The sequence below is a fragment of the Primulina eburnea genome, chromosome 9 (assembly GCF_022965805.1).
Source record: "Primulina eburnea isolate SZY01 chromosome 9, ASM2296580v1, whole genome shotgun sequence".
In the NCBI taxonomy this organism is placed as follows: domain Eukaryota; kingdom Viridiplantae; phylum Streptophyta; class Magnoliopsida; order Lamiales; family Gesneriaceae; genus Primulina; species Primulina eburnea.
In genome coordinates, this window is record NC_133109.1 from 29,904,873 (window position 1) to 29,932,317 (window position 27,445).

Sequence of the window (27,445 nt, forward strand, 5' to 3'; positions counted from 1 at the left end):
GCTGTTGTCGTGTTTGTATGTGTGCATGACAACATGTGGAACATGATCAGGGTCAAGAAGAGGTTGAGAGAGGACAAGTTAGCGTGGAGATCCGGATCAGAAGTAGATAGGCTTCAGCACTTGATATATAATAGTTGAACCCTAGTTTGATTGTAATATAATTGTACAAGACTTGTACTTTACTTTTGATATGTATATCAGAGTGATTTCATTACGTTCCGCACTTGTATTTAAAAAAAAAAATTAGACCATATTTATCTTAATTGATTGAATTATTCCCAAAAACGATTAAGAAATGAATTAGCGTTCGGGTCCCCACATACCACAGCAAATTCCCTTCAAGGGCACATGGCATATTTTCGATGAACTTCTTTGCTTCAGGAAGTTGTCCAGACCGAGCCACCATGTCGATCATGCTCGTGTAGTGTCTCTCATTTGGTTTTATATCGTAAATATTCTTCATAAAATCGAAATAGTCAAGACCTTTGTCGATTAAACCACAGTGAGCGCAAGTAAATAGGACTGACAATAGCATTAATTATTCATTCGGAGCAAATAGCAATGCATGAGGTTTCTTCGGTTTCTTGGAACACAGCGAGTGGTTCTTCTGCTAATCCATTTTCTACAACCCCTCGTATAGCAGTCCAATCTACCTAGTTCTTCATTTTCATTCGAATAAAGACCTTTTTAGAACATCTATACTTTCAGATTTTGCATACATGTCTAATAAAGCAGTGTCCACAAGAACATCTTGCTTGAACCCAAGTTTTACAGGCCTTTCCACGCGCATACCTGCCTTTCTCTAATGAAGCTAAGCTAGCACAAGCTTTCAAAACACTTGAAAAGATAGATTTGCTCGGCTGTTCTCCGGGACAAAATCATCTCATCGAACACTTCAAATGTTTCAACGAAATTCTCAGTTTCAACATAACCAGAAATCAAAGAGTTCCAAGGGATGCTACTTTGGTTAGGTATATGATCAAAGAGCATTTTTGCTTCCACGAATTGGCAGTTAAAACTGTAACCAGGGACCATCGAATTCCAACAGGCAGTGTTTTTCCCAAAAGTGGATCGAATATCAAGCGGCCATCTTTGGTATTTCACAATTGCTGCATAAATCAAGAAGTGCGCTGCCAACAAATATGTAACATCCATACCCATTTTCAACACATGAGCATGGATATTCCTTCCAGCTTGTAGAGCCTGTAGGCTCGCTAGTGCGTTAATCACACTAGAATAGCAAAACACATTTGGTTTAAACAAATGATGTATCATCTGTCTAAACAGACTCAATGCCTCTTCTGCATCGCCATTCTGACTGAACCTTGCGATCATTGCACTCCAACATACAAACAAAAAGTGATCAAAGAGTTGCGAACAGATAAATAATTCTCAAAACCAATCTTAACTCATCCCTAGAATACATTTTCCTAATTAAATCACCCAACTCTCCACAAGTCCTAATAACAGAAGTAAAGGTAATCTCGTTAGGCAAAAACCCAGATTGAAGCATTTTCTTGTACAGCTTCATTGCTTAAAAATTCATCCTATGTTGAACAAATCCACTGATTGCTGCAGTCCATGAAAACACATTCAGAAATGAGCTTCTACCAAAATACCTCATTGCTTCAGTAATCCCGATATCAACGCATATTACCACACCCGAAATTCTCAATGATCAAGCGCAGTTATGAACGACTAAATTGAACCGATTAAAATCTTCAATATTCAGCCAATTTCGAATGATTTTCTCGAGTCTAAATACATGATCAGTAACTTTAAGGCAATGTATTTTTGCGAAGTGAGGCCCATTTTGATCAAGTGGCGGTGGAGGGAATTTCCATGATTGATTAACCTCTCGTATGTCAAATGCTGCAGCTGAGAAATGCATTTGCTAACGTAGGTTTAGAGGGTTTTTCCTGTTTTCAAAAGATCTGTCATGCTCAAGATAGGTGGGTTATATCTACTCCACGTTCAGATGGTAGCAATGCAAAATTATGATTTGTCTACACCCACGACTCTGCATGCATCTCCCCATGTCCGAAAATGTCTGAAAATCAACCCAGCTAATTTTCTCTCATCCCCTCGAGTTTCTTTGGATCGACATAATTAAAGTTATGAATTTCAGATCTATAATTTCAAATTCCTTTAACTAAGTTCGATTGTTAGTTAATAAAAATAGGAAGAGTGACTTTGGAAATATTTTGTATTTAAACTCATAGATTGAATAAAGATGACAGCAGAGAAATTTCCCAAGCAATTATGGCCTGTTCTCACCCGAAGTACTTCATTCTTTAATCTTAGGCTTTGACTGGAAACTATAAAAAGCTCATCATATTATATTACGCATTACAAAACTTTGGTCTGGCACGTTTTTACACAATATAGAAGGACCACTATGGTACCACAGAAAATTTTACCTTCTCACGACATCACGATATGCCATCACGAATTTAAATGCACCACTAGCGGGTAATATTTCGCCCTCTCAACTTTCTGAGCCACCGGAAAATACTAATTATACAACCGGCATTTTCCTGTTCCAGCACAAACCCGGCACTCTTCTGCGACACCAGCAACATGGCTCAAGCAATGGTTTATTCTGTCATTTAAGACATCCTGTAATATATAGAGGTCTCATAAGGCCATTATACTGAAAATATAACCTGTCTTCAGGAGGTATATGAGAAAATGCAAACAAAAGGACACGAATGTGGAGCTGAACATGGCAAAAAATCCATTCGTGCAAAGATTTTATGCATTCTGTCACATACTAGTTGCCAGCTTGGATTAGAAAATTCACACTCGGTGAAGTACTAGATACAATCTAATTCAGCCAAATAATTGTACACAAACAAGAAAAAACCGAGAATCCTACCACGAGCAGTTCGTGGAGACCAAGTGGAGCAGTAACGATGTATGATACCCCTGGATGCTCCTTTGCAGCTTCCGCCGTTAGAGATGGAATATCCTGACAAATCCCATAGTCAGGTTCAACCACTCGGTTCCAATACATTTGATATGATGGTATCAAGAACCAGGTATCTAGTTACCCTGTTCCAGTGCCTTCCAGGAGACAAGAAAAATGGACTCACTATAACTCGTTTCGCTCCTTGTTGAACACATAAATCAAAGGCATCTTTGATAGACGGCTCAGCAAGTTCCTAATTTGTAGAAGAATAAAAATTATTAGGAATCGAAACACAAAGTTTTACTTGCATCATTCATTCGAAAAATTCTTTTGCTGCGGCTTACAATGTAAATAGGCTGTTGTTTGTTTAAATAAGTATCACTGAGATAAATTAATACCATGTGAGCAGGCTCCACGATAGGATATTTGGTTCTCTCCCTGAACATATCCACAAACTCATCTGTAAAAAAGAAATAAAGTTAAATTAAATTATTAACATAATCTACTTCCAATTATCCAATGAGTAAATAAACCAGGCTAAAAAATGATTAAAGTGCGCATTTCCCTTTTATGTCTCCAGAAGTTGTTACGCGCTAAAAAATTAAACATAAAAGGCCATTTTACTCGAAACTGAATAACCATTATAACCCCGCATCCAACCTTCAAAAACACCATTCTTATAGAGCTAACTGTTGAAACAACACCGATCTCTAAATCAAGAGGTCTACTAAATAATCATGTAAAATTGTCTTTATCAATAAGTCTCTAAATTGTTACTTCCTAACCACGATCGATCCAATGTGCTTCATCTTCATATCCCAATATGACACAAACACGCATGATTTCTCACTTCCTGATGGCATAATTGGTTTGCACTTTGGGCTTCAAAGAAAGACAATGCATTTGGAATAGACCAAACTTTATGCATCAAATATATTCCAAAGTTGTTCGGTAATATCCCATAAAAAATGATAATAATCTAAATTGCTAACTCGCATTCACAACCAACAGTACTAAATCACGAAGAAAAATAAAGAAGAAGTTTACTTAGCATAAGATTGGATTCATTGCGCCGAGAGCCATGATCAACAATTATCACTCCATCGCCTTCAGCAACCCCATTCAGCGCCTTCCTGAAGCCACCATTTGCAGTGGCCAAACATAATCCCGATCGTAATTTCTCTCTTTTCAATGGATTTAGATGCAATTTCAAAAAACCACGAATTACCCTACTCGGGCCTCCCCCAATTTCACTATTTCCGCATTTAATTTTGTAGAAAATAGAGATTAGACTATGAACGTAGCAGACGTCTAAAGTATCCTAACAGTGTGGCAGTGCAAAACAAATCAAAAATCGAAGTAAGAGTAGTGAATTACCTCGGGAAAACGAGCGCAGAAGCTGCTGCTGCTTCCATTGTCAATTCTCCAGGCCTCCTTTAAAAATTTTCGTTGAATTTATAGACCTAATTTCGACATAAAAAATCCAAAAAAGCGCGAATTTAGGGCCCCAAACCTATTTAACGTAGAAAATTTAATGATTTGTAATAATTTTTATAGACTTTAAAAGTACATAGATATTTAATCAAGAATTTGGAATATTTTATAAAAGTATATTGATAATCAAAATAAATTTTCATATAATTTTAAAAATTCATGTGATATTCAACATTTATTTTAAAAACTCTATAAAAAGTATAGAAATATTCAAATTTTCAATATATTTTTAATAGTTTCATGAATTCATTAACATATAAATATTAAATCCTAAAATACAACTATAAATTATCAAAAAATTTATTCAGTTCGGTCCAAAAATTTGGATGAATTGTTAAAACTTCAAAGCTTTTTCTTTCTTTCTCTCTCATTTCATATCACTTCTCTTTATCATCTTCCTCATAGTCTATCTCTAATTTTCAAAACTTATAATTTTTCTTTTTCAGATTTTTCATTTTTGACTATTTGCTCATTTAATAATTTTCTATTTTAATATTATATGAAATTTTGAATGAAAAATTGATTATTTTAGTTCATTTTAAAATCATAATTTTAAAAATAGTTTTCTTTATTACACATTTTGCATTATATCTTATATAATTAAAAAAAATCCAAAAATACCATTTTTTATGAATAACATTTGTTTGATTCTTTATTATTATTTTTCTTTAAAAGTTGATTTAATATTTATATCTTTTACATTCCAAACCCAACTACCAATCACTTTTTTTTTTTTAAGTTTTCCAAAATAAGAAATAACTACCTGCACAATTTTGTGAAAACATTATAAAATAACACATGAATCAAATCTTTATACTCCTCAAAAAAATATTTAAATTACGTCTTTATATATATATATATATATATATATATATATATATATATATATATATATATTAAAAGACACATAAAATTACGTACTTTAATGTATAAAAATAAAAATAATCACTTATATTCGTAATTATACTTCCTCAATTGCAATAAATCACAAATCATCCATTTATTTCAACTTCAAAATATTCATGATTTAAAAAAAATAAACCTACAAATTATCAAAAAATCATAAAAATAATCAAGGCAAATATTAAAAAAATTAAAATCAAAATTAGAGCAATCAATTATAGGCAATATATTCTAATGATTTGACATAAACAAATTTGGTAACATAATGAGTTTGTCATTTCTCATATACCTACGCACACAATAATATTAAGGCAAAAACTTGTGTGAGACGGTCTCACGGGTTGTATTTGTGAGACGGATCTTTTATTTGGGTCACCCATGAAAAAATATTACTTTTTATGCTAAAGTATTAGTTTTTATTGTGAATATGGTTAGGGTTGACCCGTCTCACAGATTATGATCCGTGAGACGGTCTTACGTGAGACTCACTCTAATATTAATATAAAATCAAATTCTTTTTGCGTAAAAATTAAGTGAAAAAAAAAAGAAATTTATATTTGTTTAAAGAAATAGGATTGATGTGCTTCATGATCATCTATGTGCGCACAAAATTGATGAGATACTAAAGGCAAAAACTTGTGTGAGACGATCTAACGGATCGTATTTGTGAGACGGATATCTTATTTGGGTTATTCATAAAAAATATTATTTTTTATGCTAAAAGTATTAATTTTTATTCTGAATATAGGTAGGGTTGACCCGTCTCACAGATTAAAATCCGTGAGACGGTCTCACATGAAACCCACTCGATAATAAAATATATAGTTTGAGATGAAGACATTGATGTTGAACAGGATTTAAAAGATATTGAATATCTTTGTAATTTGATAAGATAAAAAAAATTATTTTGGTAAATAAATTTAATTGAAGAGTGAAATTGATTATAGTAATTGTGTGAAGTTTATATAAGAAAATATTTCATTTTGAATTTTATAATTGATTTTTTTATTTTTAACTTATGATTTATACAAATAAATATAATATTCTATAACAATGAAAAATGATCCAAAAAATACCGTAACTTAACATGATAAATAAAATAAGATAAAAATTAAGATTTTAAGCTATAATTCATATGATATATACACACACATTATTCAAACACAATGTTACATATTAATATAATGATGCATTTATAAAAATTTACAAAAATACATACAAATCCATATGTACATTTAAGGACAAATGATTTAACTTTTAAATAAATAAATTATTTATTAATATAAATTTGAGAAAAATATTTCAAATTGAATATGTTATCTATATCAATTAATTATTAATACAAATAATAAGTTAGGCACAAAATCTACCGAACAATCATTGTTCTCCCTAGGGTGACAATAAAATATGGTGCTTGAAATGTTGTTTGAATTGTCATCATTTTCACTTGTTATAAAATTTTATGAAGTGACAAATATTTGTATCTATCATATAAATTTCACGTGTTCAATTATCAAGAATTATAATTTGGTGCTAACATCGGAAAACAAGGAGAGTAACAATTAGGCATGCTTAACAAACCAGAACTGATCCATTAAGCCAGGAACCAGGTTCTTACCATCTCATCATATAAGAGTCATAACTTCTCATACATTAAGATTCTCATCTATATCTAGTTGAATCCTCACAATACCAAAAACTTATACTGACAATTGTATGAAGAAGAGGTAGAAACAAAACAACAATACTTGACCGAATCTGCAAAAAAAAATTTTGTTGCTAGGATTTTCGAATCCTCTTTAGATCTGGACTGAAGCAGAGCTATGACACTCAGTAAAACTGAGAGAGCAAATCTTGAAATTCTTGAGAGCAACAAAGAGCAACTTGAAAAAATTTGAAGTAATTTTCAGGTGTAATTTTCGAATGGGATGCTCCTCTTATTTATAAAGAGGGACTACTATTTTGATTGTGTATTATATTTGCGTTTAAACTTTTGATGAGATAATTTATCCTCCCTTATCCTAATTTTCAGGACTAATTTTTCAGCATCGGGTTGATCTTTTATTCTGCAGGACAACTTAATCATTTCACTTAAATTTTGAATTTTTCCTTTATTTATTTTCGCATTTGTTGGTCATTTATCCTTAAAATAAGACTCTTGATTTTCTTGAAATTTTGGTAGGCAAGACTTCTGAATTTCTCATGCATACATTTCCTTATATTATAAACTTTCATCAATCTTCTTGACCGTACCAGCCTCCATTTTCGAAAATTATATATATACATATATATGAAAATTCCGAAATCTAAGATTGAATTATCCTCTTGCTTGATCTCTTTTTTAATTTAATTCATGTGTGTATCAACTTTATCTCAAATTTGGTAGGAGACTTTTGAACCAGAAAAGACTACAGCATGAAGTGGTGTTGAATCTTCTGATTCGAGTGAAGAAAGATTCTAAGCCTGTTCGAAGCTCAATCACGACCAAAACGGGTACTATGTTTTCTTGAAATTCTCGAGGCTCGTGTACAGTGAGAAATTTTTGACGTAAAATTAGTATATACAGATTCGCTTGTTTTCGCATCTGTTTTGCTGCTTCTGCTATCATGTAAACTAACGTGCCACAACATATTTGTGCTAAGAAAAAATAACTCTATTTCGCATTGGCCAAAGAATGCCTTGGTCTTCAAATTTAATCAATCAAATTGGATAAATGAAGCAATCTTCGAATTGATATATGATTACTGTTATTATGTTTAAAAGGTGTTACAAGTTTCTAAAATACAAAAACTGCCAAAATAAAAATATGATGTTCTCGTTCTTCATAATTCTATAAAATATTTGAAAAAAAAGAAGTTATTAGATGAAAACTAATTAGTTTTTATCTAAATTAGCTGAGCATCTCTCTTATAACCTAGAAGATATACAGAACAGAACACCATAAATTTCAAGTACAATTCAAATTATCAGCTTAAATAACTATTCTAACTAAAGTTTTTTTTTTTAAAATATTTTTGAAAAAGAATACTTTAATTCAAACACTACTAAAAATATTATATTATATGTAAAAACACAAACTTTGACAGGAAAATCCAATATATATAGTACTAATTGAACGGCAAAATTAACTTATATGAGGATGATCTCACTGAGTGACGGTTGAATCATTTATAAAAATATATTATTTTTTATATTAAAAATATACTTTTTCAGCATACTCATCATAGATGTTCTTTAACAAACAAACAAACACATACATTTCTGAATCATCATTATTATTACCACTACTATTTTCTAGTTCAAGCAGGCCGACCTGCACCTGCACCTGCACCCACAGCCGCACCCGATTCTCTTCCTTCTCGCCCTACTCCTTCCTGACCTTTAGCCTTGATTGTTTCTCCCACTTGCCTCGTTTTCTCTCCCACTTGAGCTGTAGCTTCTTGCACGCGCCGCTTTGCATATTCCCCCGGCTCCTTGCCGGTGGCCTGACGGAATGAATTCAAGACCCATGAGAGAGACGAGAGTCCCGTAAGCCCGAACGCCCCGGATGTCAAGAACGCGGTCACGGCCCCAGCGATGAGGATGGCGGCGGGGACGAGAACTGGGCTGAATATGAGGAAGACCGGGGTGGCGAAGGCGAGGCCGATCAGAGAGCCGGCGAGTGTGATTCCCGCGAGGGCGAGGAGGGTCCCGCTGACTGGAAGGAGGGTGACTATGGCGACTATCTGGGAGGTGGAGGGGCCCTTTTGTGGGAGGATGTTCTTGAGGCCGCCTTCGTAGCGGTACTGCTGCTGCTGCTGCTGCTGCGGGTGTAGTTGGAACTGCTGCCGATCACGATCCCGATCCCGATCCGCCATGAGAAACGAAGAACGGAATGAAGGTGGTGCGGTATTAATGAATGAGTGAATGGATGGAGCTAGGTGGGGATGCTCAGTTGGATTTATGGAAGAAGGGGAAGTGAAACGTGTTGAGATGAGGGCTTGCATGGATTACATGTCGCGAGATACGTTGCCACCCCTGAGTTACTTGTTCTTCACATGCCATGGTTTTGGTTCAACTTTTTCTTTTTTTTTTTTCCATTTCAAATGCGGTAAACGTAATTATTATTAAAAAAATATACTTTATTGAGTGTTAACCAAACCATATTTTACCATTTCTTGTTATTAATTTATTAGACCAGGAAGGAATATGTGCTTCGTATTTGAAAACATTTTATTTGTGATCAATTAGATATCTAATTGAATTAAAGATGATGTATAGGCTGAAATTTTGACACACATATATGTTAAGATATCCAATTAAATTAAGATTGAGTCTCATGTGAGACTGTCTCACGGATCTTAATCTATGAGACGTGTCAACCTTACTCATATTCACAATAAAAAGTAATACTTTTAGCATAAAAAGTAATATTTTTTCATGGATGACCCAAATAATCTCACAAATAGAATCCGTGAGACCGTCTTACACAAGTTTTTGCCTTAAATTAAAGTGTATTATCTAGTTAGTCTCACATCTTTATGCTTACTATGTTGTGCTTATAAGAGAAAGTTAGGATTTTGATCACGTAAGTTGGTCTGTTTTCAATTTTAGTTATGTAATTTGGTTTCATTTTATAACTTGTTTTTTTTTTTTGTATCTTTTTTTTCATCCGAAATCACTAAATCTCGTGAATTTTTTGTTTATTTGACATTGATGTTTTTCTATATGTCCATATGACAATAATAAAACCTAATTACATATATTTTAATCTACATAATCAAAATAAAAAGGATTTTCCTACCAATTTGGAAATACTGAGTAACGTGCTAATTTATTTTTTCTCTTTATTTTCGCTTAGATAAATTTTATTGTGTGTAACATAGACTTTATTTACATCATATGAATCGTGTAAAAAAATATAAATGGATTAGCGGCTTCAGGCGAAAAAATGACTAAAAAATATCCAAGTTACTGAATGAAAATTAACTTAATTTGGAATAGTTGCATGAATATAATATAAAACAAACCGAAACCCTTGTTTTTCCTACTTGTAATGCTCGATTTCTACAAATTGCATGAATGTAATATAAAACAAACCAATTTATAGGACCAAACCCTTGTTTTTCCGACTTGTAATGCTCGATTTCTACAACATTATTATTTATCATGCCCTCCAAATTCTATAGTTTGTCACATATCTTTATACCGATCAGCTATATATGAATTATTAATTGTACTCAATTAATGTCTAATAGAGGTTATACTATTTAAAATATATAATTATTGTATATTAATGTTCAGTTATCGTTTAAAATACCCATTATCATCCACAATAATCACCAAAGAGACTAAATTTAACAATGCACATGTATGAGAATAAATTAGATTGTTATGAAAATTATGTATAGTATGGGTATTTTAAGTAGGGTGGGTCTCATATGAGACCGTCTCACGGATCTTAATTGGTGAGACGACTCAACCCTACCCATATTCACAATAAAAAATAATATTCTTAGCATAAAAAATAATATTTTTTCATGGATAACCCAAATAAGATATCTGTCTCACAAATACGACCCGTGAGACCGTCTCACACAAGTTTTTGTCTTTTAAGAATAGCATACTAAGGTACAATTTGGTACATAGGATATGATAAGTAAGTGGTATATAGTATAAGGATAAATATAATGATAAGATAATATGTTGAATGTTTGGTATGATTTTAACAAGAGTGATTAAATTTATATATTAAATTGTAATAACAAAATTAACCCTATCACAACTTATATTTCATTGTTACCAAGATCTTGAAATTGCTTACACATATCTCAATTCTTAAATTACGTTATAATATATATAAATAAATATATATATATATATATATATATATATATATATATATACACACACACACACACACACACACACACACACACACACACACACACACACACTTATATATACATGTGTGTGTATATATATTTGTGTGTGTATATATGTATCTATATATTTGTATATATGTATGTATTTAATAAACATTAACATTAACTTAAATGCATTTAAATTGGGGGTAATTAATTTCATTTGTAATGTATTTTATCATTACATTAAAATTATAACACCTCTTACAAAGGATGTTTTATCCTTCTCAAAATTTATTTATCCAGGGAATATCACGGGCTTTTAAAAAACGTACCAAACATGGGATAAGGGAGATTATTTATCAATCTCACCCTTATCTCATGTACCAAACAATACCTAAGTAGATTGAAGTTGTTATATTATTTTAACTTTATCGATATTCATCTGATATCAATTAATTTTCATCTACAAAAAAAATTCACCGAAATAACAAAATAAAAATAAGAGATTTTAACTATTTAGTTTGTGAGAATTATACTACATCTTTGCAAGTGCCTGAAAATATTTGAAAACTCAATTCATATTTTCTTAAACAAAACTTTCAAGAAATAAGATAAAACAATAGAATTATTGTCGATGTTTATACATGGATCTTGAGTGAATTTAGCTCGATTTGAAAATCGAACTCGATATATTTTTTCGGTGTTGGGTTCGTTTTTGAATATTTCAAAAATGAACTATTGTAGCTCTAAAAATTTTAAATAGTATTTATTCGCTCTCTCTAAACACAATTTCAATCTTAAGTGGATTGAAGTTGTTTATTGTTTTAATTTTATCGATATTTATTCTGATATCGATTCATCTTCATCTACACAAAAAAAAAAGTCGTCAAAATAAAAACACGAGATTTTAACTATTTAACTTATGAGAATTATATATACTGGATCTTTGCATGTGCTTGAAATTCTTTGAAAATTCAATTAATATTTTATCTGGAACGCAAAATTTCAAGAAATAAGATAAAACATTAGAATTATTATTGATGATTACACATGGATCTTGAGTGACTTTAGCTCGATTTGAAAATCGAACTCGATATAATCTCTCGGCGTCGGGTTCATTTTTGAAGATTTCAAGAACAAACTATTGTAAACATTGTTTATTCACTATCTCAAAACACATTTCGATCGTAACAATTTTCAAACGTTGACGCAACACATATATTTCATTTTCGTCTAAAATCTTTATTCAATGTAGTTGTTTTTCTCCGATTGTAGGCGAAAGTACTTCCATTGTACTCTGAAAGACTGAAGTAGAACAACGGCTTGGTGACTCGTACGATCTACGAGCAATAACATGCATTTTATCTCCAACTCGTTTTCGAACCATTCTTAAAAAAACCAAAAAAGCAAGAGTGGATCTCATGTGAGACGGATCAACCCTACTCATATTCACAATAAAAAGTAATACTCTTAGCATAAAAAGTAATACATTTTAATGAATGACCCAAATAAGAGATCCGTCTCACAAATATGACCCGTAAGACCGTCTCACACAAGTTTTTGCCAAAAAGCAAAAAACAAAAAAATAAATAGTGCACAAAGTCATAAAACAAGAAGTACTAATAAACAAATTTAACAATATTAAAATTAAACCGAAACCTTTATGCAATTAATTAAAAATCAATATTTATATGCATTAACACACACTTATACAGTGAACAGAAACTATGATTCTTCAACATAGCACTAGAAATCCACATTTCGCACACAGAAAACACAATTATATTATCATCTTCAAATAAATTTTATCAATGAGTCACAATAAACAACCCCAAAAGTTGGTGGTGTGCTATCGTTGAGCTACTAAACTTAATTTTCTACTTTTAAATATATCGAGTGTAATGGTGAGTAGGGTCGAATCCACATGGAACGATTGATTTATTTCTTTCGATAATAAAAATAAATAAAAAGGGAGATTTTGTTGGATAAATGCTAATAAAATAAAATAGAAAAAAATGAGATTAACAAGCAAGGAAGGGTAGTTAATTTAATAGGGTTAAATGAAAAATTCAATACGAGCAGATTCTGATTTAAGGGGGTTCCAATATTTAATTGTATCATTGTTCATTGGTTAACATTTGAATTATTTATGCATTTCCAAGAAATTAACCTTAGGGTTCTAGGGATAGCCGCTAAAATCTTTGTGTTTTTCTAATTTATGACTAAACCCAACATTCAGTAAAAACTTATTAATAACTAACTGGACACGATAGTGTTCTATATTAATTAAAAATAGTATTTCCGTTTTGTGAAAACAGTTAATCCTAAAATCTAACAACTGATATAGCTTCAATTGATAGATCGAGTTTAGTTGATTTATTTAAACAAAATTTCACTACAGGAAAAACCACATACAACAACACACATACGACAACGGTTTTTGTGCAAAACCGTTGTCGTAGAGTTTTTAACAACGGTTTTAGCCAAAACCGTTGTCTTTTTGGGATCAAAGACAACGGTTTTAAACAACTGTTGTCTTTGGGGGGTCAAAGACAACGGTTTTAGGGTCAATAACAACGGTTCATAGAACCGTTGTCTATTAGCGTGTTTTTTTTGGGCTACGACAACGGTTTTTAAAAACCGTTGTCTATTAGCGTGTCTTTTTAGGCCTACGACAACGGTTTTTAAAAACCGTTGTCTATTAGCGGTTTTTTTTTTGCTACGACAACGGTTTTTAAAAACCGTTGTCTATTAGCGTTTCTTCTTTGGCCTACGACAACGGTTTTTAAAACCGTTGTCTATTATTGTGTTTTTTTGGACAATGACAACGGTTTTTTCAAACCGTTGTCTATTAGCGGTTTTTTTCGAGCTACGACAACGGTTTTTAAAAAACCGTTGTCGTAGAATTTTTTAAAATAATTTGTAGCGTGTATTTTTAGACAATCGACAACGGTTTAAGAAAACACAACGTTAATTAGCGACGGTTTTAGCGACGGTTTTAGGACAAAACACAACGTAAATTAGCGACGGTTTCATATATACCGTCGCTAAACTCATTTTAGCGACGGTTTAGCCAAATCCCGTCGCGAATTTCAAAAATTCGATCCCGCCTTGTTTTCCCTCCATTTGTAGCGACGGTTATATACATACCATCGCTACATTCATATTTGCGACGGTTTAAACAAAAACCGTTGCTATGTTTTGCGACAGCTTCATGTAAAACCGTCGCTATATTGATTATAGCGACGGTATGCAAAACGTCTGTCGCTAAATTTAGCGACGATTAAGACAAAACCCGTCGCAGATTTAAAAAATTCAATCCCGCCTATTTCTCCACTCATTTTCTTCCACCACTCTCTATAAATACATACAAATTCACTCCATTTTCTTCCACTTCACTTCACCAAACTTAAATTTTTTCTCATTTACACGATTTTACAACTTCATAACACTTAAAATTTTTATCACTTACACAATTTTATCACTTCACAACACTTAAAATTTTTATCTCTTACACGATTTTTTTATCATTTCAAAACAATTAAAATTTTATCTTTTACACGATTTTATTACTTCACGACACTTAAAGTTTTTATCTCTTACAAGATTGTACCAATTCACAATACAAATTTATAAAATTCTTAATTTTTTTTTATTTTACGTAAAATATTAGCGACGGACTTAAAAATCGTCGCAAAATAGCGACAGTATTTCCAAATAAATACTGTCGCTACATTTAGCGACGGGTTTTAAAACCGTCGCAACAAATATTAGCGACGGTTTGTTAAAACCGTCGCAAAATGCTGCTACGACAACGGTTTTATTTGCGACGGTTTTCATTGTCGTCGCAAATTTAATAGCAAAATCGTTGTCGTTGATAGAAAATACAACGGTTTAACACCGTTGCAAAACCGTTGTCGTTGGTAGAAAAGACAACGGTTTAAAACCGTTGTCGTTGAAGATACTTTCAACAACACCCTCAGTTACAACAGTCGAAAATGGCCTACGACAACGGATTTTATCCGTTGTCGTTTGGCGTTTTTGTTGTAGTGTTTGCTATGATAACACAACACATCTAACATATCGCTACTCTCGTTCCAATCATTCATGATAATTACGGATCAATGAATTCATGGATAGCAGTAAAAATTGATAAATTGAATTAATTTATCAGATTAGTCGACATACAAATTTCAGGGAATTAAATATAAATCAACAAATACTTGAAACAAACAAGAATCTTAATTAAGCACAAAAAAACCTCCCAGTAATAAAATCGAAATAACAGATTTTTCTCTTGAATCTGAAAGAAGATCTTAGCCAAGTATGGCTCAGTTTACAATCTCCATAAAAATAAAGAAAAGAAAAGTACTAGAATCGTTGAGAAAATTGCAGAGAAAATCTTTGCGCCTTTTTTTTCTTCACTTCATGTGTGTTCTTGGTGGTTGGAGGAGTCTTTTCAATTTCTTCTCATGTGCCTCATTTATCCTTGATGTGAGTTGTTTGTTGGGTCAAGGAGAGAAAGCCCATTAATCTAAAATAAAAACCTAATCAATAAAATATACAAATAAATATCACTAAGAATATAGAGTTTTTCCATAAAAAAAACTCTATATAGTATTTCTTCCTTTATATATAAAATTTCTTTAATTCTCACTAGACAGCCGAAGAGTAGTCACAAGGCATGATCACATCTTGTCCAAAAACAACTTCTGAATTTTTCTGCTTAGAATCTTCCACTAAGATCATATCGGCAACTTTATTTAAGATATAAAATCACCCCTTTTAGCCCAGATTTATCTCAAAAGCAGAAAACTTCCTCCTACAATAAAATCACACAAAAATGTGTCAATTAAGCACGTTGGGAGTGGTAACAATGAGATATATGTCAACAAAAATACAAACTATTACAAGCCTATCAATAGGATAAAATCAACTGTTACAAAAGAAGTATCGAATGGGTTACAAGCTAAGTATTAAGCTACAAGGACAAGCATCGAGCTATTGTAGCTCAATGTTTGCCCCCAATCGATTATATAAATTAGTAACAAAGATGATTGTTTATGAAAGAACATTTGAAATTTATTTTTATCTTAAAATTCAAATTTTTCAATCATATATATGCATAGTTTAATTTTCAAGCAGCTTGAAGCAACTTTGGGAAAATTGACAACATCTTGCTCGAGTGTCTGAATGACAAACTGCTTTTTACATTTCAAATTAGACTCATAGAGATCACATTGATATAAAATTTCTAGCCAGATCATACACGAGATAAAGCAATTTATTGATTAAATTAAAACCATATGTGCTGCCATAGAAAATAAATGTGGAGAAATTCGGGTAATTACATCTCTATTTTTATAATTTTAAACTTTTAAAACTATAGAGGGAGCTTGATTTTGAATACTAAGGGAGAAATAAACTTTTTGTTCAAATTATTTTTAAAATTTATTAACACAAAAAGATGGAGAAAAATGTTATATGTTTTCATCGTTTATCTAAGTTTTGTGATCATTAAAATCAAAATTATCAGCATTCCAAAACCCAACATCATTTACCTTAATTTTTCCAAGTGGAAACCCTCGTTCGAAAGGAGAAATGGATATCCAAAAGTTTGCCTAGCAGCTTGGGAAGAATAAACCCCTTGATGGAATTTTACGAATGGCTCGCATGTAAAATCCCGGATTTTTATTTTATCATGATAATATTTTGTATCAAGATTTTCGAGATTTTCAGGATTTGTGATTTTTGGAATTCAAGAATTTAAATATATCGTGTGTATTTGTTTCAGAATTTGAGATAGATAGAATTTTACCGGATAAAGATTTAAGCAAGAAGATAACTTAATCTTGGAACCAAAAATCTTGAGGATTTATCAAGGGATTTTCGAAAATAATAGGGGAGAATATTAAGTGATTTTCGAAAATAGTAGATAGAGGGAAAATTCTACACGATAAAATGCAGCCTTGGGAAAAATTTAAAAGTTTAACTACCGGGATTTTAGGGGAATAATCAAAATTTGAGTTGTAGAAAAATACCACTAAATTTTGGATTTAAGTAAGCAAATTTGTGGGATTTTAGAAATATAATTTTTATTATTTTAGGAAGTCAAAAATCTACCGAATATTGGGAATTAGACACAAAAGTCGAAATTTCACAGACTGGGCAAGGCATAATTTCGAAATTAGCTTTGGATATAATTATAAATTTCGAATTTTGGTCTAGGATAATTGATAAAGATTTAGATTAGATCACGATTTTAGATGAAGATTTGATTCAGAATCAACGCGATTTGATACACGATCAGGATAGCAGCCAACCCCTATAAATAGGAGGGCATGGATCTCGAAAATTCACACCAATTCTCTCTCAATTTTCGAGAAACACACCTAGTTTCTTAGGATTTTTCGAGCACGGCGAAGCGCTGCCGCCGTCCAGCCACCAGAGTTTTACGTTTTTCTTCAAGAAGTTTAAGGTAAGTGGGCTTGTTTTAAATCGTTGCATTTTTTTGGGTGCATGTATTTCGGTGCATGAATTTTCGGTTTTATAAAATTTCGGTCGAGTACAATTCTGTTCTACCCCTTCTGGTTATGATTTCTGCATGAGTTTATGTTGACACTGTGAGGATCCGACTGGATATGGGAGGGAATCCCAACTATGACATGACCCTCATACGGTGGGGATATAACCGATTCGGCCTCGCCCCCTTAGAGGAATAAAAATTAGGGACTGACGTCAGTAAACCATTGAAAGTAGAGGAATCTCAGTGTCAGGTCAAGTATACGAATGTGATATGAGTCAGATTATGCATGGTGTGTGTGTGTAAATTTCGAATTGTTATATGCATGTTGTTGTGTACTCGAACGGCCCCCACTTGCTGAGTATTTCCCAAAATACTCACCCCCTTACACCTCCCCATATAAAACTGAAGATAAATTAGAGGAACAGGTCGAGGAAGAGGAGTCGGACCAGTTTTGGGGCTGGTGAAATTATTATATTCGAATTATGCTGCAAGATTTAAGGATTTTAGTTGGTTTATTCTATTTGTAAACGCTTCCGCAAATTTATTCAATTTATTCAGTTGTAAAGACAGTTGTTTTTTTTCGAGAATTTATGAAATAAACTGGTTTCGGTTTATACTGTGCTACGAGGCTGGTCGTTTTTCGATTTTGTGATTGATAAGCGACGCCGGTGTCAATCCCGAGTTTCGGGACGTGACATCGCAGGCCTCGGTTAGAAAGCAAACTAACTCCAAAATCTTGAAGTTGTCGGACCTGAGCTACAATTTTTCTAGTGTCATTGAAGGAATGGAGCCCTTAAATAAATAATTATGATAGAGGGACCGATCCTTAAATTTAAAACTTATGTGGGGATTCTAGGCCAAATTACCCTTAAATTAATTTAGCGAAAGATCAAAATCAACCTGTTCTGTATTTTTTTTTAAAAAAATTGAATTCAATATATAAAATTAAACAATCAAATTTAAAGTTTAAATACTTTTGGTGGCCGGTCGCAAACATGGCTCCGAGGAGCAGATGCATGCATCGCTAGCTGTTTCCTAGGTGATCGACAGAAGATCTTGGCGCGCTGTAGTGCCGCAATCCTTTTAGATGTCTATCTCGCCTGCCGGAGAAGGCAGATCATGGTCTGAAACTTCGGTGGAGTAAAGGATAACACTTGGAACAAGTATGGATTTGTTGCCTCCTTTCGGACACATATGGTTGTTTTGAATAATGGATTACAGTCGTCTTAATCGGCAGTAAAGAATCTGTTTTTTTTTTCCTTTTTTTTTTCTGTATTTGACGAACCATTTCATCCAAGGGTTCTTTCATATGGGGTAGCAGATTCAAGTTTATGAGGAATTATTGCTTCTAAGGTGATTTTCAGTACCAAATTTATTGTGAGTTTGATGTTTATTGAAATGTTATGTACATGAGTAAATGGGTAAGTGGTTTGTATGGGGATTTGAACGAAATTTGAACAGAGAACTAGGGAAAACGCTCCATCTGCCTTCCACTAGGCTTTCTGTATATATAAACTTGATGGCAACTGTTACAGATTAAATAAACATACTTCCAGTTTTATACATAATCTAATTCAGGAGAGTTGTAAGTATATTTGCTTTGATGCACAGAAATTTATGTGCACCTGGTGTACATAAATTCAGTCGGCTAGCTTATGTTAAACTCGATCCTATTGTTGCAAGCAACACGGCATTTCAGTTTAAGCCTTCTTATTCAGATGTCATTTATGATTCAAATATATCCTGTTACATGGAGTTATCCGTCACAAAAATTTATCATCTTCACAGTGAAATGGCAGAGGTGATAAATTGAAGGCTCGATATTTTTCGATGTTGTTGAAGTGCTCGTTCTCCAACCTGCCAATTTACAAGTTACTGAACAGAAAAAAGAAGTCTTAGTTTTCAAAAGAAATTATTTGGATGATTCAGGCATTCTCGGAATGGAAATGGACAGCTGCTGCATAGCCATGATGTGATATTTAAATTCTTCTAGTTGTTGAATAAACATGGGTTTGATGCAATCGGAATGATATGTTTCAAGCTTTATAATGTCGCGCTGATGCCAAAAAAATGTGGAAAAGAAGGAAGATGGGAACCAAACACAATTTAATTCTATGATGCAGGATGGTAATGGATGTATTATAAAACCTGAAAAAGTTCCAAATTCCACGACGAAGTATCTCCAGGCAGGCGACGAGTGCAATCATGGCTCTTCTGTGGAGGAACGGCGCTTCATTGAAGTCAAGAACTAACTGCATCCATACAAGTCTGAGAAGAATATTGACTACCTGCAATCCAAGTAAGTGAAAAAGGATATATCTATTGATGTTTTTTTGTAAATAAGATCTTGAAAATTCACAAACATTGATCTTGAAAATTCACAAACATTGCAGATTATACTGTGACATAAAATAAACCATTTCAGTACTCACTATGGCCACAAAGTAAACGGCCCTGTTTGATATCAAAAGCTTGTCTCTCAGCCATGGATTTCTTGCTTTCTTTTGTAAAAGTCCCCAGTCCATGACAATGTCCCAGTATGTATTAAAAACAGCCGTGACTCCCGAACTTGATGCTGCCATGATTCTCCAAAAAGTTCCTCTCCGGAATTCATATATTGTCCTAATGACAAGTGCCACTACTGTTAAGAAATACTTTAGGCTATTGAGTCCTTGCATGAGATTCTTCTCCTCAGACACGCGGCGTAGGCACTGAAATCAATTGAGCAACCAAAAGTTGTCATGTTTTTTTGGAACAGAGAAGAATGGACAGAGGATCATGCCCATTGAAGCATTAACTAACCAACCTGCAGAACTCGTGACAAAAATGGAATAACTGGTACAACAATGTAAAAAATTTCATATACTTTGCTTTCAAGGCACTGGTTTGATCTCCTTTTGAAGTCTCCCCATCCATAATAGCAAATGTAAAATTGGAAACTTCTGAAAGCCTGAACCTGAAATGCATGAAAATGATATCTCCATGTCGATCGTAGCTAAACACAGACCGAATTATAGCCACTAGAAAATTAGCTATACTATTATAATAAGAATGAGATATGAACCTGGCTTGTTAGCTGGTCTGCCAAGAAGAAATCCGAGAAGGTAACCTACAAAGGCAGCCAGAAAGGATATGATGATTGTTTCTAACTATATTTTGTTCCGTTGATGAACCTGTATACCTTATAAAGAGGAGCGAAAAGACAACGCCATGCACATCTAATGAGAAAGTAGCGGCTTGAGCGATACATAATGTTGAAAGGACAAAATGTTATAAGAAGCAAGACCTGGAAATTAACACCTTGGTATGAAAATTTACCGAAAGAAGATACGTTCGTAAAATCTGTGTAGAAACTTTTGAGCAGAAATAGTAATATGTTGGTGAATCAAGAAGGGGGTAAGAGCAGTCTTGAACTTACCATAACTAGTCCTGCCGGAACCAGTTCAGTTAATGTTTGATACTGTTGTGTTCTTGGATCCATTTCCATGTCCAGATTTGAAAGTACAGCTACCAAAGTGAGTACTGAAAGGGCGGAAGCAAGTAGAAAGATTTCTCTGAATCCCAATTCTGTACCTGATTTAAATCCAAAGATGAAGGGGTAGTTCACCCGGAATCGCCTCCAGAGGTATGTGTTTATCCCATACATGAGCATGTGAAGGAAAATGAATCCAAAGAAGCTACGTGGGTAAAGTCGTTAATTTAGTACTTCGTGGTCTTAGTGCATCTGTTCGGTTATCAAGGAGATAAAAAAAAATTTATACCTGTAAAGAGGAAATATATTGTTCATATACTGCTCTCGTCCCTCGTGTCGAATAAGTCCCCTTGCATGTATTGAAACAATAATACCGATAACTAGTGCTACTGAACAGCCAGTTAATATACCTACAAGATCAGTAGTTTGTTAAACTACTAGGTTCACACCTTTATTTTCTTAAAAAATCTCAAACGAAATCATAGAGAACGATGACATTTTTCTTTTCTTTTTTATGCAGTTGTCTTTCCTTCTGTTCAAGCTTACCAAGAGCAAATGTTACTCTGTGCTTCTCCATTTTTTTTCTGGGCTTTAAAAGTTTCACCCCTTTTCTTCGATTTCCATTTGAGAAGTACTTAACAAATGCAGTCCTCTACCCTTCCGATGAGCATGTTAACCTGCAGGAAAAAGAGGAAAATAGGACTAATATTGTTCCTTTATTTTGCTAATTAGGAAGGCTTGGATTCAGACCTCATCCGAGCTTCCGAGATCCGATTTGTCAATCATCTGTAAATAAGAATTTGAAGCACTTCTTGAAGTGATCTGCAGGACAAGAGTTCCACGCGGGAGACCCCAAGAGAGTAAAATGCTGTGAATAGTATACATTTTCCTGATTTACTGTAAACGTCCATACCTTGTCATATTTCTTCATGATCTTGGAGAATGCCAAAATATTCGAGGAACTGTCGCATTGCAATGAAATATGTTAGCTCAACTCCTCTGTATTAATTTGTCGAATTTTGTTTTCAGGTGAATGATGAATCACCGATATATTTTTAGGAGTCCGAGCTGTTGGTAATATTGGATGAAAGCCCATCTTAATTTTTCCTCAGCTCGTCTTAGCTCCTCAATTCTGATTGCCAGGTTCGACTTGTTTGTACTTTTGATGATCTTACTTAATTTCATAAGAGGACATTTTGGTTCAATATTGATCTTTGCATGAATCGAATATGCTGGCGGAAAAGTATTATTTTCAGAAGCGTTTTCCTGGCTGGTCCCAAGTTCTTGGACCACATTCGTGGCTGGATCTTCTACAGTGAAGAGACAGAATCAATCTTAATCTGAACTAATTTATCTCCACAGCATCATTTGCACTTATGTACCTTGAAAAAGTGGAAAAAAAGGAAAAAGAAATCCATCTTGCATTTACCGTCATGTCCTGTATTCACAGGATCTTTAGCTTCAGGTTCGGTGTTCGATGACTCGACTTCTTGATGATTCCCGTTTTTTTCCATCAAAGGTTTATACACTTCAATCCTTAAGGCGATAAGTTTATCCATCTGCTTGCTCAACTCCACTGCCTGCAGAGTCACATTCTTAACTTTTTCCTTGTAAAATCTCAGTACTTTATTGAATTCTTTATCAAGAATCTTAAAGAAATGAATCTCGTTTTCACCACCATCTTCTGATGGCTTCAAAAAAATTGTCTGATAGAACGCATCATTCTCCGAACTTTCTTGCCGCACTGGGTGTACTAATATCACTTCATCACTCCTTATTGAGCAGTTGTCTCCATCCATCAACCCGCTAAACGATCTGTGCAAGGTCGATTTCCTCTTCAAGAAACCACCTCGGCTTACTGAATATGGTAATGCGTTTTGCTGTCTGAATTTAAAGATGTTTTTCAGCAGTTTCTTGAGATGTTTGTAGTCCATGTATGCTTCCTGCCATTCTTGCACCGTTTGGGAAGCTAATTCCTTTCCAAATTTCATCCTTTCTGTGCATTGAACGAGTCTTTCTCCCACTCCCGATTTTGCTAATGAATGGAGATTGTTAGGACATATTTTTCAAGCCTTGAATTTGAAAACCTCAAACGTGTGACCATCGCATTAATGTTTTTCACGTAAATATACTTTAAAATCGGATTGACTCTAGCGTACATGTGTTAAATTCATTTATCACGATATGGAAAGTTTCTATACTCTTTACTTCTGCCAACTTATGACTTGATTCCGACTTCTGATGGTGGTTTTAATTGTAAGTAATACTCAACATTTTTGAAATTCAATTTGGACAAAATTTAGTATTACAATCGAAAAAAAGTCAAAGATGAAAGACGAAAAAACAATGTTTTCCCACCGGAAAATAATAAACTTTTAGTCTTGGTTGAATCCACCAATCGACTTGATAAAATCACTGCCAAGAATCGTGTCATATGATGAATAGGCCGTGGGATCTTCGGATTCGTGACAACTTATTTTTAAAATATGAATTTATAGCTTATAAGTTCAAAAATAACTTATAATGTAGAAGATTTAAAATACATTTTTACTCATAAAAGTGTAGATTATGAGCAAAATTCTTGTATTTTGATTTTAGTATATTACTTGAAAACTATTTATTTTTTAATAGAAAATTGCGACATAAGAAATTTTGTAAACAATGTTACGTAAAAGCTGAATAGATATTTGATAATAAAAATACATTAGAGAAATAACATTTTCTTGATAGATGTTTCTTAGAAAAAAATATTAAAATAATAGATTTTTTAATTAAAAAAATATTTTAAAATTAAAAATATTAAAAGAAAAAAGACATTTAAAAAATATATATTTATCTATTATATTTATAAAATTGTAAAAAGAACGACAAAATTTTTCATTGTAAATTTTTTATTATCTCCTTGAATTTTGCATCGTTAAATTAATCGCAAAAAAATTTTCTACACAATTTTTGGAAAATCTAAAAACAATGATATATTAAAAATGAATATATGTTTGATAATAAAAATGTTTATCAAATGACAAAAATGACCTCCTTATCAATACAAATCAAAAAACTCAATAAAGATATATATGTAAAATTCTAATTGTTGTAAGGGCAAAAATGAAATATCAATTTTTTTTATTTATTCCAACTAATATATAATTTAATTCGTAGTCTAATTATTCGATCTAATATATAATTGATAGTCTAACAAATTCTAATAAATTATCACATTAATATATGATGCGATCCTAGTGAAATGGGTGAGCTGGGTCGGGTGCTCCACCGGATCGAATCAATAATTTATAATGTTGTTCAGGAAAATGAGCAAAGTAGATGAACTTGTGAGCTATAGCTTCCACTATGACCTGCAGACAAGGAGAGGAACTCGTGAATGGGCGCCGGAGGGGTGTCCGGCGTGACCACTCCGATGCTTAAGTCAGCAGAGTACTCAAGCAATAAAACCAATGTAGCCAAGTGATGGCTGTGATATTGGTGTGAATGAATGAATGAATGTAAATGTAAAGAGAGAACCTGATATTTATAGTAGAAAAAGTAATGATGACCTCGTTCTCCGTGCTACCTACTAATCATAGTAGGGCGGCTGACTGTACCCTATATCCTGATACGTCAATTCATATACTAGTCACATCCCGTCTACCTGATTTTGTCAACCCATCGACCTGGTGTCAGAGATAGGGCAGTCACCCACACCCTATTCTGCTAGTATACTCGAGTGCGGTGTTCATATCGAGGTGGCCCGGGTAGAAAGTTCCCGGGAGATTACAAGAGCCCGGGCCTATGACTGCCCGGAGAGTAGAGCATGGGCCTTCACCTGCCCGGCTCCAAAAGAATCCATCTGCAGACTCACTCGGATTTGGGAATCCATTTGATATTCCGGGTCATCCATGACCCGGGCTCTTACAGGTGTATCATCACACATCCCTTAAATAGTCGGGCTAGAGTCATACTCGCTGTCCCGATCAGTCATGCTTGGATTCCCAAAGAGATAATCAATCTTGTTCTATAAAAGCATCGGGGGCTTCATGTCTCTTAGAAATGAGATGAAATGCCGGAGTCTCGTATCTCATGGACTTGAGATAAGATGTCGGAGTCTCGTGTCTTCCGAACTTAGGAATGGTCGAGGTGCGGAGCCCCAAGCCAGGTTTGAAAACCCTGGGATTATAAATAACCAAGGCGCGGAGCCTTGGGCCGGGGAGCATGTCCCGGGACTTGGGAATGGTCGAGGTGCGGAGCCCCGAGCCAGGTTTGAGAACCCTAGGCTTATAAATAACCAAGGCGCGGAGCCTTGGGCCGGGAAGCATGTCCCGGGACTTGGGAATGGTCGAGGTGTGGAGCCCCGAGCCAGGTTTGAAAACCCTGGGCTTATAAATAACCAAGGCGCGGAGCCTTGGGCCGGGGAGCATGTCCCGGGACTTGTGAATGATCGAGGTGCAGAGCCCCGAGCCAGGGTACGGATCCCTGGACTTAATAGATAACCAGGGTGCGGAGCCCTGGCCTTCATAAATGGTCGAGGTACGGAGCCCCGAGCCAGGGTACGGATCCCTGGACTTAATAGATAACCAGGGTGCGGAGCCCTGGCCTTCATAAATGGTCGAGGTACGGAGCCCCGAGCCAGGGTATGGATCCCTAGACTTAATAGATAACCAGGGTGCGGAGCCCTGACCTTCATAAATGGTCGAGGTACGGAGCCCCGAGCCAGGGTACGGATCCCTGACCTTAATAGATAACCAGGGTGCGGAGTCCTAGCCTTCATAAATGGTCGAGGTACGGAGCCCCGAGCCAGGGTACGGATCCCTGGACTTAATAGATAACCAGGGTGCGGAGCCCTGGCCTTCATAAATGGTCGAGGTACGGAGCCCCGAGCCAGGTTTGAGAACCCTGGGCTTATAAATAACCAAGGTGCGGAGCCCTGGCCTTCATAAATGGTCGAGGTACGGAGCCCCGAGCCAGGGTACGGATCCCTGGCCTTAATAGATAACCAGGGTTTGGAGCCCTGGCCTTCATAAATGGTCGGGGTACGGAGCCCCGAGCCAGGGTACGGATCCCTGGACTTAATAGAATGTGCCGAGGCCTCATACCTCCCGGGCTTAACAGAATGTGCCGGGGCCTCATGCCTCCCGGACTTAATAGATTTTGTTTCTCCTGCTGTATTAGTTTTATTAAAAACCAAATCACTAACCTGGAAATACTGAATCTGAATTCATTTTCGGTAGAGTGAAACTTCTCTGGTTGAACTATATTAGTTGACTAATATAGCTGTATGCTGCTGAGTGCACAACAAATGGTCTTCCACCTCAATCCGGGATAGCTGCTGAACTTTGAGCCCATATAAAATCCACATAAAATCTGATTGCCGAGCTGGTCGGACTTGTATGTTTGCCAAGCAGAGTTGGGCTTACTGAGTGCCGAGCGTGAGGTCGGACTTAAGTTCTGAATGGAAACCATATCTACGTCTTGAACTCACTTTCCCACAAACGGCGCCAATGATGCGATCCTAGTGAAATGGGTGAGCTGGGTCGGGTGCTCCACCGGATCGAATCAATAATTTATAATGTTGTTCAGGAAAATGAGCAAAGTAGATGAACTTGTGAGCTATAGCTTCCACTATGACCTGCAGACAAGGAGAGGAACTCGTGAATGGGCGTCGGAGGGGTGTCCGGCGTGACCACTCCGATGCTTAAGTCAGCAGAGTACTCAAGCAATAAAACCAATGTAGCCAAGTGATGGCTGTGATATTGGTGTGAATGAATGAATGAATGTAAATGTAAAGAGAGAACCTAATATTTATAGTAGAAAAAGTAATGATGACCTCGTTCTCCGTGCTACCTACTAATCATAGTAGGGCGGCTGACTGTACCCTATATCCTGATACGTCAATTCATATACTAGTCACATCCCGTCTACCTGATTTTGTCAACCCATCGGCCTGGTGTCAGAGATAGGGCAGTCACCCACACCCTATTCTGCTAGTATACTCGAGTGCGGTGCTCATATCGAGGTGGCCCGGGTAGAAAGTTCCCGGGAGATTACAAGAGCCCGGGCCTATGACTGCCCGGAGAGTAGAGCATGGGCCTTCACCTGCCCGGCTCCAAAAGAATCCATCTGCAGACTCACTCGGATTTGGGAATCCATTTGATATTCCGGGTCATCCATGACCCGGGCTCTTACAGGGGTATCAATATACATTAAGTACAGTAATTTATATTACTTCAAGAATAAAATATAACTATTATATTAATTTTATTAAATAACTCATCTTTGTATTACATTTAAATGTTTTGTCC

The 27,445-nt window shown here is 34.7% G+C and overlaps 2 protein-coding genes, 1 long non-coding RNA gene and 3 pseudogenes across 4 annotated transcripts; 1 reads left to right on the forward strand and 5 right to left on the reverse strand.

The window, feature by feature from the left end:
• Positions 1–102: 102 nt before the first annotated feature.
• LOC140840875 (pentatricopeptide repeat-containing protein At2g13600-like) lies at positions 103–1,383 on the reverse strand (annotated as a pseudogene).
• Positions 1,382–1,941, reverse strand: LOC140840876 (pentatricopeptide repeat-containing protein At1g20230-like; annotated as a pseudogene).
• Positions 1,942–2,312: 371 nt separating this feature from the next.
• On the reverse strand, positions 2,313–4,424 carry LOC140841548 (sirohydrochlorin ferrochelatase, chloroplastic). Of its 2 annotated transcripts, none has more exons than XM_073209061.1 (6): positions 4,289–4,424; positions 3,959–4,044; positions 3,310–3,371; positions 3,054–3,164; positions 2,879–2,971; positions 2,313–2,619 (listed from the first exon to the last, which is right to left on the reverse strand). In XM_073209061.1, exons 1-6 carry the CDS (start codon positions 4,324–4,326, stop codon positions 2,515–2,517), a joined length of 495 nt encoding a protein of 164 aa, XP_073065162.1. In that variant the 5' UTR covers positions 4,327–4,424; the 3' UTR covers positions 2,313–2,514. The 2 variants fall into 2 exon arrangements, with proteins under 2 accessions (XP_073065162.1, XP_073065161.1); XM_073209060.1 differs by having other exon boundaries at positions 3,959–4,164.
• Positions 4,425–8,555: 4,131 nt separating this feature from the next.
• LOC140840517 (oleosin H1-like) lies at positions 8,556–9,227 on the reverse strand. The gene has a single exon (XM_073207701.1). The coding sequence runs from the start codon at positions 9,163–9,165 to the stop codon at positions 8,608–8,610; it is 558 nt and encodes a 185-aa protein (XP_073063802.1). The 5' UTR covers positions 9,166–9,227; the 3' UTR covers positions 8,556–8,607.
• A 9,389-nt stretch (positions 9,228–18,616) lies between these two features.
• Positions 18,617–22,695, forward strand: LOC140841550 (uncharacterized). The gene is made up of 6 exons (XR_012120221.1): positions 18,617–19,033; positions 19,804–19,979; positions 21,174–21,305; positions 21,885–22,051; positions 22,182–22,295; positions 22,603–22,695. It is a non-coding gene; the product is annotated as an uncharacterized lncRNA (long non-coding RNA).
• On the reverse strand, positions 19,056–23,383 carry LOC140841549 (phosphate transporter PHO1 homolog 9-like; annotated as a pseudogene).
• Positions 23,384–27,445: the final 4,062 nt, after the last annotated feature.

What these genes read in the sequence shown, in the direction of transcription:
- LOC140840517 (XM_073207701.1), bottom strand. Translation starts at nt 9,165, where the DNA reads ATGGCGGATCGGGATCGGGATCGTGATCGGCAGCAGTTCCAACTACAC.
- LOC140841548 (XM_073209060.1), bottom strand. Translation starts at nt 4,326, where the DNA reads ATGGAAGCAGCAGCAGCTTCTGCGCTCGTTTTCCCGAG. An exon ending in TCTGCGCTCGTTTTCCCGAG is followed by an intron (nt 4,165 to 4,288) that starts GTAATTCACTAC and finishes ATGCGGAAATAG; the next exon opens with TGAAATTGGGGGAGGCCCGA. An exon ending in GTCTCCACGAACTGCTCGTG is followed by an intron (nt 2,620 to 2,878) that starts GTAGGATTCTCG and finishes TATATATTACAG; the next exon opens with GATGTCTTAAATGACAGAAT.